Source organism: Doryrhamphus excisus, chromosome 5 (assembly GCF_030265055.1).
Source record: "Doryrhamphus excisus isolate RoL2022-K1 chromosome 5, RoL_Dexc_1.0, whole genome shotgun sequence".
NCBI classification, from domain to species: Eukaryota; Metazoa; Chordata; class Actinopteri; order Syngnathiformes; family Syngnathidae; genus Doryrhamphus; species Doryrhamphus excisus.
The window spans coordinates 4,182,470-4,197,240 of record NC_080470.1 but is presented as its reverse complement, the minus strand read 5'-3'; the positions used below and the strand labels follow the sequence as shown (position 1 = coordinate 4,197,240).

Below are 14,771 nucleotides of genomic sequence, written 5' to 3'. Positions count from 1 at the left end.
GAAAATACCCAGGTTAATTGGTGACTCCAAATTGTCCATAGGTATGAATGTGAGTGTGAATGGTTGTTTGTCTATATGTGCCCTGTGATTGGCTAGCCACCAGTCCAGAGTGTACTAGACCATTTACCATATTTGTTTATCGTTTTATTCTCAGTATGATAATGATCTTAATAAATTTTTTAAAAATCCTGAAAAAGTTCAAGTAAAAAAATATCGGTAATTCAAAAACACGTTTTTAAACATTTAAAAAATACAGAGAATATTACGAATGCTTAAAAGTAAAAGACGTTTTTATCAGTGCCTTCACAATAAAGGAATGGCTCTCACGTTCTACAGCAAAATAATTTCATAGTTATTTTATATTGCAGCTTCTTATTTCTTCTGAACACATTTAATACAACGCTTTGATTTTTTTTGGAAGTAGATTTCGGCAGAAGCGAAAGGGCAAAGACGAGCTGGCGAAAGTACCATTAATTTGAAATACCGCCCTCGTCCACTTCCGTGTTGGATGGGCGGACGTGACTCACGTGCGCTCAATGTCATTGGTGGAAGGGTCTGGAGTGTTACTGGGCGGTCGAGCCTGACAATCTTATTTAAAGATAAAGATTACTAGACAAGCACACGTCAGTGGGACGACCTTCGCGGACAGAATTTGCTTTCTTTTTCTGCACTTTCCTTCCGAGAATTGCTGCCGTGCCGCCGGTGAGTTGTTTATATTTACAGTGTAGTTGTTAAACAACGTGTTTACAGTCTGCTTTTATACAGCGTTAATAGTTTTTCAATGCTGATTGGTTGAGGCGTCACATAGCGATTAATTCATGTTAACACACTGGAATATGTACAGTACAGCGAAAGAAGCGATGTGTAAATTGGTTAAAATGGGAAAAAAATGGTTAAAACTGCCATAGTGTGCATAGTCACACGCTTATAAGCCACTTTAAGTAAATGCTTTAATTAAAAAAATGATGTTTTCTTGACTGTGTAATATATACTGTTCTGCAGGGGTGTCCAAACGCCTTCCACTGGGGACCATTTACAGAAAGATTAAGGAATACGGAGGGGGGCCACTTTGAGTGTAGATGTAGTGTAGAATATGCTAAGATATCTGGACAAAACATTGACATCTTAGTATTTTGTGTTTTTGTGACAAAGCAGAATAGTGTAATATCAAATAATGATGTTATCAGAATATGCAGAGAATGGTCCGGAAAGCATTTTGTGGGATTGTCTCATGGGATGTGTATTTTAATGCCATTTTAAATGTGATGAATGTTTTTTTTTCATCCATGCACTGGAAAGAAAGCACATGGCTTGAATCTAGTCTGCTAATTGAATCCTTCTATTTCCCTTGTCACACACAGTCATGTCACTGAACTCCATTAAGTCTTTCAAGCTGGAGCTGGATGGCGAGGGAGATGCTGCGTTCACTGGAGGAGAGGTGGTGTCAGGCCAAGTGGTGTTGGAGCTCCGCAGGGACACCAAAGTGCACTCCATGAAGGTGCAGGGGAGAGGTGTCGCTACGGCACACTGGCTGGAGAATCGTGGCATGAATTCTGTCTACAATGACTACACCTCCAGGATCACTTACTTCAGGAAGAGACAGCATCTGATCCGAGGTCAGTCAAAAATGTTGTTGTTCTGTTTAATATAACCCCAGCTGGCCTTTGTCTAAAAGTGGTAAAACTTCAACTATATTTGCGTTGGTATTTTACAGTTATAAGTTTACTCTTATAAGTTAATTTTTGCCTTTTCGAGACAAAAAAAATCATTGAACATGTCTGGTCAGTAAGTTCAAAGCGATCAGACTGGACTTGGGGGAGTCCAAAGGTGAAGACGTGGAGTTGTTGATAAGGCATTTCTCATCCAGGTTCCAGGTTGCAGAACATCTCCGAACTCGGATGAAGTTCATTGTAATGTTGTGTTTATCCCAAATGGGTTTCAAGGAAAACCGAGCGATACACAAATATACAAACACTATCCACATACATCAATAAGCTAATATATAAAAACAAACCCATAAAATCCAAATAGGTCTACATATATGGATGTGAAACTTCCCTGATACTAACGCTTTCATAGTAAACAAACAGTAGACAGTCGGCAGTTAATGTTTCATCAAGCGTTTGGTTTGGCAAGACAATATGTTTATATGCTACATAGAAAATGGATGAATTCTACATTAGTGAATTTAAATAAATGTTAATAAGTACCTACCACAAATGCAAAGTTCACTATCTAATAATGTCGCATGAATAACTGATTGAACAAGGCAGTTAAACGTCACAACGTACCGGGCTTGAGAACATCCTTGAAAGCAACATATGCTAAATGTTCTAGTAGAAAAAATATCATATTTAAAAAACAGTGTTCTTTCCAACCTTGATAACGTTCATTCATTTTCTACCGCTTTTCCTCACGAGGGTCACGGGGGATGCTGAAGCCTATCCCAGCTGTCTTTGGGAGAGAGGCGGGGTACACCCTGGACTGGTGGCCAGCCAATCACAGGGCACATATAGACAAACAACCATTCACACTCACATTCATACCTATGGACAATTTGGAGTCGGCAATTAACCTAGCATGTTTTTGGAATGTGGGAGGAAACCGGAGTACCCGGAGAAAACCCACGCATGCACGGGGAGAACATCAGAGATGGCAGAGGGTGGAATTGAACCCTGGTCTCCTAGCTGTGAGGTCTGTGCGCCAACTACTAGCATACCATGCCACTCTATGTTATTTCATTCATTCATTCATTTTCTAGCGCTTTTCCTCACAAGGGTCGCGGGGGTGCTGGAGCCTATCCCAGCCGTCTTCGGGCGAGAGGCGGGGTACACCCTAGACTGGTCGCCAACCAATCACAGGGCACATATAGACAAACAACCATTCACACTCACATTCATACCTATGGACAATTTGGATGTGGGAGGAAACCGGAGTACACGGAGAAAACCCACGCATGCACGGGGAGAACATGCAAACTCCACACAGAGATGGCCGAGGGTGGAATTGAACCCTGGTCTCCTAGCTGTGAGGTCTGTGCGCTAACCACTCGAACCCTTGATAACATATCTGAGATTTTTTCAAATTAATTTTGTACCATGCATTCATAATTCGACCAATAGGGGCTGCATTGACATCACCCGCTCCTGTCCCCTGCTGCCCACACAGCCTATGCATGACCCTAATGAGGACAAGCAGTATAGAAAATGAATGGACGGAGCGTTCACAAGTGTGCTAGACCATTGTACACATGACCTAGTTTGAGTACTCCACACTGCTCTAAATAACTGTACTTAGTGTATGTCCTTTTTATTAACATTTCTTGCCCTAGCAGATTTAATTACTTGGGTCAAAGTTCCTGTTTTGAACACCAGCAAGCAGTTGCAGCCAAGCTCGTGTCAACAAATTATTGATATGTGAGGATTATAAACGCTCCTTACATGTAGCCCAAACCAAAAGGACAGAAGTAATTGAATTTATAGTCGTGTTTACAAGCTGCTCAAATTCATTTTTGTCAGACAAGGGCAGCAAGTAAGGAAGAAAGGAAGAAGGCACTGGATGGGTACAGTTCATTTACAGTGTAGTTCCACTCAGTTAAATGAATGTGAATGCATTTAGGCTACTGTGTAGGTCAAAGTTATTTTCAGTCTGCAGTTTAACAGATCCTGCCAGGTCGTATTCACAGTGGAGGCGTTGATCAGGCAGCAGCAGACTGTTATCCATTTAGAGGTGTGAGGCAGGCAAACTGTCATCACCAACCAGCAGGTGGCATATGCAGCTTTATTTTACCTTACTGACGAGGAAGTCATAAAGGGGTTTAAAACAAGAAAAACTATAAATTAATTATTTTGTAGGGGAAATGCAGTTTTTAATTACTTAAACTGTATGGAGTAAAATTTGCAGTGCTATTTTTATGTTTTTTCATATACTGAAATAACATAGGGCGGCACGGTATGCTAGTGGTTAGCGTGCAGACCTCACAGCTAGGAGACCAGGGTTCAATTCCACCCTCGGCCATCTCTGTGTGGAGTTTGCATGTTCTCTCCGTGCATGCGTGGGTTTTCTCCGGGTACTCCGGTTTCCTCCCACATCCAAATTGTCCATAGGTATGAATGTGAGTGTGAATGGTTGTTTGTCTATATGTACCCTGTGATTGGTTGGCGACCAGTCCAGGGTGTACCCCGCCTCTCGCCCGAAGACGGCTGGGATAGGCTCGGTATACTAGTGGTTAGCGCACAGACCTCACAGCTAGGAGACCAGGGTTCAATTCCACCCTCGGCCATCTCTGATGTTCTCCCCGTGCATGTGTGGGTACTGCGGTTTCCTCCCACATTCCAAAAACATGCTAGCTTAATTGGCAACTCCAAATTGTCCATAGGTATGAATGTGAGTGTGAATGGTTGTTTGTTTATATGTGCCCTGTGATTGGCTGGCCACCAGTCCAGGGTGTACCCCGCCTCTCGCCCAAAGACAGCTGGGATAGGCTCCAGCACCCCCGCGACCCTCTTGAGGAAAAAGCGGTAGAAAATGAATGAATGAAATAACATAATTTACAAACTATTTCTTCCATTCAAACACCTCCGAGCCTGTTACCTTGCATATGTGAACACTACCTCCCTTTCTCCACTTGGTGGCAGTAATTAGCTAACTCCACACCATAGTGAACAAAGGAGTAAACAACTTTGTTTTTCAAGATCCAGATATGATTTCCGTGTGAAGGGTTTCGAATGAATTAAGATGCACGCATAAATACAAGCGTGATTCAGAGGTTTTACTGAACATTGATTCTGGTTTTGCAGAAGGGCTGATTGTTCAGTATTAATAAATGGCCTAGTTCTAGAAATGCCTTTTTAAAAAGTGGGCTGTGGAACATCCACGGTCAAAACCTTGCAGATGAGCCTACCTCATGCCACCAGGCTCGGGGCTTCCTTGGCAGTGCTGAAAAAGCCTGAAATAAAAACTCCTCCAGCAGTCTAACTCATTCTTAGAAACGCTCTTCTTGCAGCTTTACATGCATAACCTTCACTCATTTCACGAAGACATAACGCAAATGTGCTAAGACTCGGTGTGACGTAGTGTGGATGTTTTCAGAAGAGGATTTCACGGCATATGTAACATGCTTTTGTGTGGTGTAACAAGTGGAGTAAACAGTTTTCAGGCCAGCGTGAAACTATTTTCCTTATCTGGGAGGCTCTGCACAACACCGAGGCATGCACAGTAAGCCTGTTTTCTTCTAGGAAACCTGTAACCATCAGTCATCATGAGGCTATGTTTTCCTCACGTCTACCTCCACACCCAGTCTGCATGTTTAGAATGCTGCCTTCAAGGTCAATCCGGAATTGTGGGAACCCTGTGTTTTTTTTAAACATCCACCACTTTTACAATGAGTCAAGCAGGGCATACGACATAAATAGAGGGGGGGGGTGCATGATATATTTTCGCTTTTGCTTTATTCCAAATGAATCAGGTCCTCACGTGGGTTTCAGTTTCCCGGACTTCTCACAACTGATGACGATACAATCGATATTGCCTTTTTTTTAAATGAAATAGCCAACCAAAAAAGCCACTCGCTCTCATTAGCCGATTTCATAAATAAAACTAAAAACGTCCCTAGTTCTACTTTGCAAAGTAGTAACTCAAAAGTCGTTGCCAAGGGGACGCACGTGAAGGCACCACCGCCCAGCCCTCAGCCCTCTCCTGAGGCTTACATAATAAATGCAGAGCCGCCCACTCCGTCCTCCTGCAAATAGGCCTCCAACCGAAACTGCAAAACAGTCTCCAAGTGTGAAGCAGCGAACGCCGACATCCTCATCAACTCACTTGCCGCAGCACAAAGCGACAGGAATAACCCGAGAAAAAAAATGATTTTCGACAAGTTGAAAAAGTTGGACATTGTCTTCGACTCCCCGGACGTGGACTGTCCTCCCGTGTACAGCAGCGGAGACGTAGTCTCCGGCCGAGTGGTGCTGGAGCTCACCGGGGAGACTCGCGTGGACTCCCTGAAGCTCCACGCCGAAGGTTTCGCTAAAGTGCACTGGACCGAGTCCCGCTCCGCGGGCTCCAGCACCGCTTACACCCAGAACTACAGCGACGAGGTGGAGTACTTGAACCGGAGAGAGGTGCTGCTGCAGGCAGGTCAGTCCTCCTTGCAGGCTGCGGGGATGGGTCAGGCTGCATCCCTTCTGGGTCAGAACAGGGTGCCATATTATATATTGTTTGTGTCAATGCAGTTTCCTTGTTAACAATAATTTGTTGTTGCTGGGCACTTCCTTGGAGAAGCAAACTATAGTTGAAGTGTGCACAACACAATTAATGAAGTACATTTTGCAGTAGTAGTTTCTCCTTGCAATCATTGGGTACATACTGGAGATGTTTGCTGAGAGCACAAACAGGAAATTCACTGCCAACTGTGTTGAGCAATGCTTTTTGTATACAACAACAATGTTATCATCACATAGTATGTGTTTTTTGTGTGTTTAGTGTCGGTATTTTCTACTGGTGAGCACAAAGGCGTCAATAGAATTTGACGTTAACGTTATTATAATAGAGCTCAAATTGTAGAGGCTTCTAGCAACAGAGGGGACACAAACACATGGAGTCTGTTAAACCTAAACACGTGTTCATCCTCAGAGCAGTTGAGAAGGTCTGGAGGAAAACATGTTCCCAGTCAGCACAATGGAGCCCGGAACCGCCCCTCAGTGCAAGCACGAGCTATGTGTTTGTGGAGAAAGAGTTATATTTCAATGTAGGCTACTTGAAGTTCTATGAATGCAAAGAACGCACGCTGTCGTTGAAGCTCACGTTGCCCTCAGCTATATATGATGGTGAATTCCTAAATGCTAAACCAGATAAACACGTTTAAGATGGATTAACCTTTTTATGTAAATACTCCATAAATGACGTCTTTAATGAATTGCTGCTTATGTGTCTCACAGATAATGGAGAAGTGACCGTCCTTCCTGCGGGCAGACACGAATACCCGTTCAGCTTCCAGCTTCCAGAGGAGACGCTGGTCACCTCCTTTGAAGGGAAACACGGCAGCATTCGTTACTGGGTCAAAGTGAAGCTCCACAGACCGTGGGCCACCGTCAAGAAGATCAAGAAGGAGTTTACAGTCATTGAGCCCATTGACATAAACACACCAGCGCTACTGGTGAGCCCGCTAACTCTCTTTTCACCATTTACTATGTGTTGATGCACACTTACTCATAAGGTTTCATCCTTCTTAGGCACCACAGGCCGGAACAAAGGACAAGATGGCACGCACGTGGTACCGCAACTTTGGACAAGTGTCTGTTACCGCAAAGATTGACCGCAAAGGTTATACACCAGGTAAGATCAGAACTATTTAAGAATAATCATGTAAAACCGATGATTAATTGTATTGTTCTTCTCCTCTCTGCAGGCGAGGTTATACCCGTTTTTGCCGAGTTTGACAATTCCACTTCACGCTCGGTTGTACCCAAAGCCTACATCACTCAGACGCAGACGTTCATCGCCCGCGGCACCATGAAGCAGAAGCGCTCCGTGGTGGCTACACTGTGCGGCGACGTGGTGGGCGCCCGGTGCCGAGAGACCTGGCACGGTCGGGCCATCAAGATCCCACCCGTGGGTCCGTCCATCCTGCAGTGCCGCATCATCAAAGTGGAATACATCCTCAAGGTGAGCTCAGTCAGAATACGACTTCCTCTTTGTGAATCTGTCCGCCTCACCGCGGTGCACCCCCGTTCCCCCCCCTCCAACAGGTGTGTGTCGATGTCCCGGGGACCTCCAAGCTGTTTCTTGAGCTGCCCCTGGTCATCGGTACCATCCCTCTCCATCCTTTTGGAAGCAGGACCTCCAGCGTCAGCAGCCAGTACAGCGTCAACCTGGAGTGGCTGCGTATGGCCATCCCCGAGCAGCCTGAGCGTGAGTGTCGCTCATAAATATCATAGTCTGTCAGCCTTTATTCCATATTAAGTTATCATAAAAACAAATTTCCATCAAGTTAAAAATGAACCAGATTGGCCATTTGTTTGTCAGATGGGATTTAGTGATGACTTTGGCACCAACACATCTTAAATCAGTATTTATTAGTGGAAAATACAACTTTAATAGCTTCTTGTGAAACGCTGAGTAAGCAGCTTCATGTTTGGACCTGTGCTTGTTCAGTGAGTCAGAGCAGCAGATTCATTCTGTCTTTTCTCCCCCCCCACCCCCCCCACACACACACACACACACACAGCTCCTCCAGAGTACAGCTCTGTGGTGGCGGACGGGGAGGCCGAGCAGTGCAACAACACGGCGGCCCCTCAGCCGGTGGACGATCTGAGTGGGATCCTCGAGCGGCCCCTTATGGCTTTTGTGCAGGAGTTCCGCTTCCGACCTCCGCCTGTGTACAGCGAGGTGAGTGAAAGCTCGACACCCACGTGGAGCCGCTGTTGACGTACTGACTCGTAGACATGCTCGAAACTACAGTATGACTACAGCCTTTTATTTTTTTTATTGTATATAATATATATATATATATATAAATTATATATATTATATAATATATATATTTTTATATATTTTAAGTGACTATTATAATTATTTCTAACATTAATAGGGCCAAAGTCGTACACTGAGAGTGACAATAAAAAAAAATATAATATATATATAATTCCTCTTTTTAATAAAAAAAATAAAAAATAAAAAATATATATAATAAATACAAAAAATAAAATTAAAAAAAGGAATTATATATATACATATAATTCCTCTTTTAATAAAAAAATAAAATGAAAAAATATATATACAAAATATATATAATAAATTAAAAAATTAATTTTGTTTTTATTTTTTTGTTGTCACTTTCAGTGTACGACTTTTGCCCTATTAATGTTAGAACTAATTATAATAGTCACTTAAAATATATTTAAAAATATATTATATAATATTTATATTTATAAAATATCTAAAAAATATTTATTATATATTTATATTTATAAAATATCTAAAAAATATTTATTATATATTTATATTTATAAAATATCTAAAAAATATTTATTATATAATCTTTATTTTCATAAAATATTTTATAGAGTATATATATAAACATAGAAAATTCTGAAAACAGTTATTAAACAGAGATTTTCAGCCCACAATAAAGAACATTTTTATGCGCAGATGCCTTTTCACTCATGTCTTTACTTCCTTGTGCCCCCCCCCAGATTGACCCCAACCCTCAGCCCATGAACATGAGGCCTCGCTGCATGACATGCTGAACTGCAAGATCCTGCCTGAGCGTCGAGCGACTTAAATGAATCCTCTGAAGCTTTGTCTTCTCTGATTGGTCCTCTTTGAAAAGTGGCACCTGGATGTTACCGGTGTCACTGAGAGACTGCGGCGGGCGCCGCGGCGATAGCCTGGCGACGACGCTGCCGGGCGGGGGGGTCTAAAAGACGGTGGAGGAACCCCCTCGCTTGGTTTTTCCAGTCTGTACGTGGACTCTTTTGCTGAGGTTCTGCTGAGATGGAAGCAGTGGCTCCACATACATCAGAGAACTCCTCATGACGAGAGCTGCAAGCACCTCCCAATCAACAATCCCGTCACCTGAGGGTGAGATGTAAGGATTTTTGCAGCCATTTGGGTATTATGGGATATCACCTGGTGCCCACAGACGTCAAGTGCCTTGTTGTTAATTGCCATGTTTACGATGGAATTGTCATCTTTCAATGGTGTAAAGCGAGAAGTGCAATTATTGTTCGTTTTCTACGTTCCTTTTAACAGGCTACACAATGGAAGCTAATTGATGATTTTTACTGTTAATCAAGCACATACTGTAAATGATCATGTAAAAGTGAACGGTAGCTGGCAAGTTGAGTAAGCCGCACAGAGATGTGTTTTATGCATGCAGTACGCAAAATATGGAAAAGGGAAAATACATATGCCTTAATATCTGCCGACAGAGAGTTTCAGGAAGTTGTTGTGAAGGAAAACGGAGCAAAAACTGTCACCTTTTTGTTGTGTTCAGCAGTTTGGAAGTGTCAGACAGTTTGTGGAAGCTGATATTTGTTAGTACCTAGCTGAAGCAGAATGAGTTGTTTGTGTATAAAAGTCTCACAGATAAGCTCCCCCCCGCACCCCCCATGTGCTAATGGGAGCCAGATGCCTTGTCGGTCTGAGCCGCCTTGAAGGGGAAGCTCAACCAGAACAACATTTACAGCAAGCTTTAAGCTGGAGATGCCTCTGGAGTTTACACATGAAGAACATTCCAAAAAAAATGACTCTTTAATGATGTCTTTCCTCATCTTCCAAAATAACGAGTAGGAAAGTTGTCTTTAGGGTCAGCTGTGTGATGGCATTGTAGTAAAAAGTATTTTTTTATACAAATGCAATGTTAATTCACAATCTTGCCAAAGTTTTTTTTTTTAAATAAACAACACAGAATTGATGCTTTTCTCTTGTGTGCCTCATTGAAGCAATTTGCATGTGAGTGAAACAGTACATGGTGTTCTGCAGCGCCATGAGTCAAAAATATATTACTGCCAGAGGAACTGCTCACTGGAAGCAGGCCACACCCAAAGCGATCAAAACAACAGTTTCGGGCTGGCCTGGTGCCAGTGATGGTTCTTATTATTGTACACTTTTTGTGGCCCAATTTTTTTTTTTTATCTGCCTTCTTTCACTTGTCATGTGAAATGTGGAGTTCATTTCCTCTTGGACTGTTTGTTCTCTCTCTCAACACAAGAGTTTCAACACTGATCCTAGTTATTTTTACTAGAGTGTAAACAGACACACACACAGATCACTGATTTGTGCACAGTGTTACATAAAGACATAAACATGGCTGACGGCCAAACTACAGGAGCCATGTATGTATATATATATACACATATTTATATAGGAGTTATTCTTTTCCAGAGTTTTAAAGGACACTTTAGACCAGCGGTGTCCAAAGTGCAGTCCGTATTGGCCTGCAGCACATTCTATAAATATAATTTAACAAGAAAACTGGGGAAAAAAGGCAAAAATACAAGAATAAAGTCAAAATATTAAGAGAAAAAAAGTTCTAATGCAATGAGAAAAAGTGAGGATTTTATAGGAAAATGATGAAAAATAGGTGCACGGTGGTCTAGTGGTTAGCACGGAAACCTCACAGCTAGGAGACCAGGGTTCAATTCCACCCTCGGCCATCATGGAGTTTGCATGTTCTCCCCGTGCATGCGTGGGTTTTCTCCGGGTACTCCGGTTTCCTCCCACATTCCAAAAACATGCTAGGTTAATTGGCGACTCCAAATTGTCCATAGGTATGAATGTGAGTGTGAATGGTTGTTTGTCTATATGTGCCCTGTGATTGGCTGGCCACCAGTCCAGTGTGTACCCTACCTCTCGCCCCAAGACAGCTGGGATAGGCTCCAGCAACCCCCGCGACCCTTGTGAGGAAAAGCGGTAGAAAATGAATGAATGAATGATGAAAAATAGAGCCGCATGGTGTACAAGGGGTTAGCATGTTGGCCACACAGTTGGGAAGAGGTTTGAATCTCTGCCTGGTACTGCGGTTTCCTCCCAAAAACATTGATTCATTCATTCATTTACTACTGCTTATCCTCACGAGGTTTGCGGGGGTGCTGGAGCCTATCCCAGCTGTCTTCGGGCGAAGGTATGAACGTGAATGTTGGTCTGTGTGTATGTATACATACATATATAGATATAGATATATATGTCGACCAGTCCAGGGTCACCCGAAGTCACCTGGGATAGGCTCCAGCATACACCCCAGTACCCTGAAGATAAACGGTATAGAAAATGGATGGATCGATGTTGTGACTTTATTTAGTTTGTTTGTTTTATAATTACTTAAAACCAAGTCAACATGAATGACGACTCGGTGAACCAGACATGTCCTGACATTGCAACATCCCACACGCTCTTGCAATTGTTGATAGGATGCCATTATTGCTTTTAAATACTGAAATGACTCATAGACCTGACAATGTTGCCTGATTTATAACCGAGGTTGTACATCACAGGTGTACTTCTTAAGACAGAGCTGTTCTACTTGAATGTCCAAAAATAGCCCACAAAAGGATTGTACTCAGCCAAGTAGAAGTAAACCAGACTGAAGAAAAAAAAGTAAATGAATAAAGCCTACATGTGTATATTGCTTTGGAACATATAGTATTATACATGTACATATATCATCCCATTGTGGGAACAATCACCAATCATCTTTTTTATTATAATATTTGGACTTTATTATTGTACTGTTATGATATTTTCCCCAACCTAATAGCACATATTGTTTATTTTGTTTTTTTCAGTATGATAGTATGACTTTTGGAAAAAAACAAACCCTCATTATAATGACTTTTTTTCTTGAAAGATGACCATCTCTTACTTACATTTCCTAATATTTTACGTTATTCTCATAAAATCACTGCTACTACTAATAATAAACTATTTTGCAATGTTTTTTCATGAAAAATACAAGAATCTTACAAGAAAAAAAAACACATTTCCCCCAAAACTTTATTATGTTTAGTTTGTTGTACATGTTACAACATTTTTAAAAATTCCCAATTTTTTCTTTTAAAATGACATTTTTTGTTTATTCTCATAAAATTGAGACTTTTTTTTCTTGTTTTTCTCTGAATATTTTGACTTTATTTTTGTAATTTTTTTTCTCTGAAGTTTTTTTTAAATGTTCTAACTGTTTCTATCATTGTAAATTTTCTTTATGTATTTTCATAACATTAGAACTTTTTCCGCAACCAAATTTCAAGACAATTACAACTTTATTCATTGTTTTTTTTCTTATAATACTACCACTTTTTTTCTTTAATATTTTATCTGTCTTTAATATTTGTAGTATCTAGTACGACTTTATTCTCCTAAAACAACAACTTTTTTCTCTTAATATTTTGACTTTTCCATTTTTGCTGTTGTTTTTTTGTAAAATTAGATGTTTAGAAAAAAAACAGCTGTGGGCCACATTTTCAACATCACTGTAAAAATGTCATTGTTCCATTGTTTAACATTGAGTTGGATGATGACTTTAATCCAGGTTAACACCTTAATGAATGCATCCAGTGATTAAGTTAATGGAAGCTTAATGAAGATAACATGCATGTTTTGTTTTTTTTTACAGTGGGAGGAAGTAAAGGGAGAACATGGGAACTTTGCACACAATGGATTTATCCTGGGACGACTGTGGTCCTAATTTGAATTTTCCAGGAATCAAAGGTATCACTGCCAATTTTTATGACGTTTTAACCTCCCCTTTTTTTTAAATTGTTGCCAAAATAATTATCGTCCTATTAGTATATTAAATGACAGCTCTTGAGGGTATGAAACCCAAACAAGAGCACAGTGGATCCCCACACTTTCACACAAATTTGCAGATTTTGGGTCCAAAATATATAATCATATATTGTTATTAATATTAATATATAAGTCAGTATTAATTAGTAAATATCTGATAATACAGGGAAAATGTACAGCATACACATACCACTGTTTTTATTATTTACATTTTACTGTTAATGTTTTTTCATCAAGCGTTGAGAACTTGAATGCAGTTGTGTGCTGCGTTTGAGTGCAACATGACTCCGATTCCATCTGTTCATCAATCATCTTACATATTTTATTTTTTTGTAAGGCATATTTAGGTGCTTAAACCTATCATGAGTACAATGGCAATTGAAGAGAGAAATGTAAACCTTTAGTCGCCTAAATAGTCAAGATACAATCTGTAGCTTGTACAAAAAAAAAGCCAACAGATGACGCACAAAGTAACCTACCTACTGCACCAAGTGGGCATACAAGAAAATACCGCAAGGCATGCTGGGTAGCTTGTGATACACTTAACATTTTGGACTTTTGCTACATTGCAAAGTATGTTGAGAAGTAAACATACTCTTAATGTGCGATGATTTATTCATTCATAGTTCATATTGTTGTTGCAGCTGGACTACCCAGCATGCCTTGCGGGTGTTTGGAAATAACAATTTTTAGTTATGTGTTAGGGCACGGCGGTCTGGTGGTTAGTGCGCAGACCTCACAGCTAGGAGACCAGGGTTCGGTCCCCGCCCTCGGCCATCTCTGTGTGGAGTTTGCATGTTCTCCCCGTGCATGCGTGGGTTTTCTCCGGGTACTCCGGTTTCCTCCCACATTCCAAAAACATGCTAGGTTAATTGGTGACTCCAAATTGTCCATAGGTATGAATGTGAGTGTGAATGGTTGTTTGTCTATATGTGCCCTGTGATTGGCTGGCGACCAGTCCAGGGTGTACCCCGCCTCTCGCCCGAAGACAGCTGGGATAGGCTCCAGCACCCCCCGCGACCCTCGTGAGGAAAAAGCGGTAGAAAATGAATGAATGAGTTATGTGTTATATTGATTCATGTGATGCGTTAACCTACTGTGGATGTGTTGTGATTTGATTTCATTGTGTGGACTTTTTGTTTTCTAACTCAAACTAAACGCTTTTTGAATGGCTCTCATCTTGTTGCAGTGATGCACCCTCATCCTCGTCCTATCAGAGTACAGTAAATGCGGCGTCACTGTTGTATTTCACCGTTCCTAAAAGTGAACACAAAATGTGCGCGTTGAGATACCGTATCAAGGTTGTCAGGAAGTTGGAAGTCAGACGCTGTTTTTCTTTCTCTCATTGTGCATTCCAAGTAGATCATAACATTGCTGAAGGGAACAGCGTCAGACAAACTAAAACAGACCGCATTTGTTTTTCCTCCTTCAGAGTCATATCACAGTGTTGTTTTGCAAGATTTCACAAGGCTTTTTATACACTTTGT

General features: G+C 41.2%; 1 protein-coding gene across 2 annotated transcripts; it reads left to right on the top strand.

Annotated features, from left to right (window-relative positions):
* Window positions 1-541: 541 nt before the first annotated feature.
* On the top strand, window positions 542-10,414 carry arrdc2 (arrestin domain containing 2). Of its 2 annotated transcripts, XM_058072228.1 has the most exons (8): window positions 542-702; window positions 1,362-1,616; window positions 6,936-7,153; window positions 7,230-7,332; window positions 7,406-7,662; window positions 7,746-7,908; window positions 8,225-8,385; window positions 9,192-10,414. In XM_058072228.1, the coding sequence occupies exons 2-8, from the start codon at window positions 1,364-1,366 to the stop codon at window positions 9,243-9,245; spliced, it is 1,209 nt and encodes a 402-aa protein (XP_057928211.1). In that variant the 5' UTR covers window positions 542-702; window positions 1,362-1,363; the 3' UTR covers window positions 9,246-10,414. The 2 variants fall into 2 exon arrangements, with proteins under 2 accessions (XP_057928211.1, XP_057928210.1); XM_058072227.1 differs by lacking the exons at window positions 542-702; window positions 1,362-1,616 and adding an exon at window positions 5,722-6,135.
* The last annotated feature ends 4,357 nt before the right edge of the window (window positions 10,415-14,771 follow it).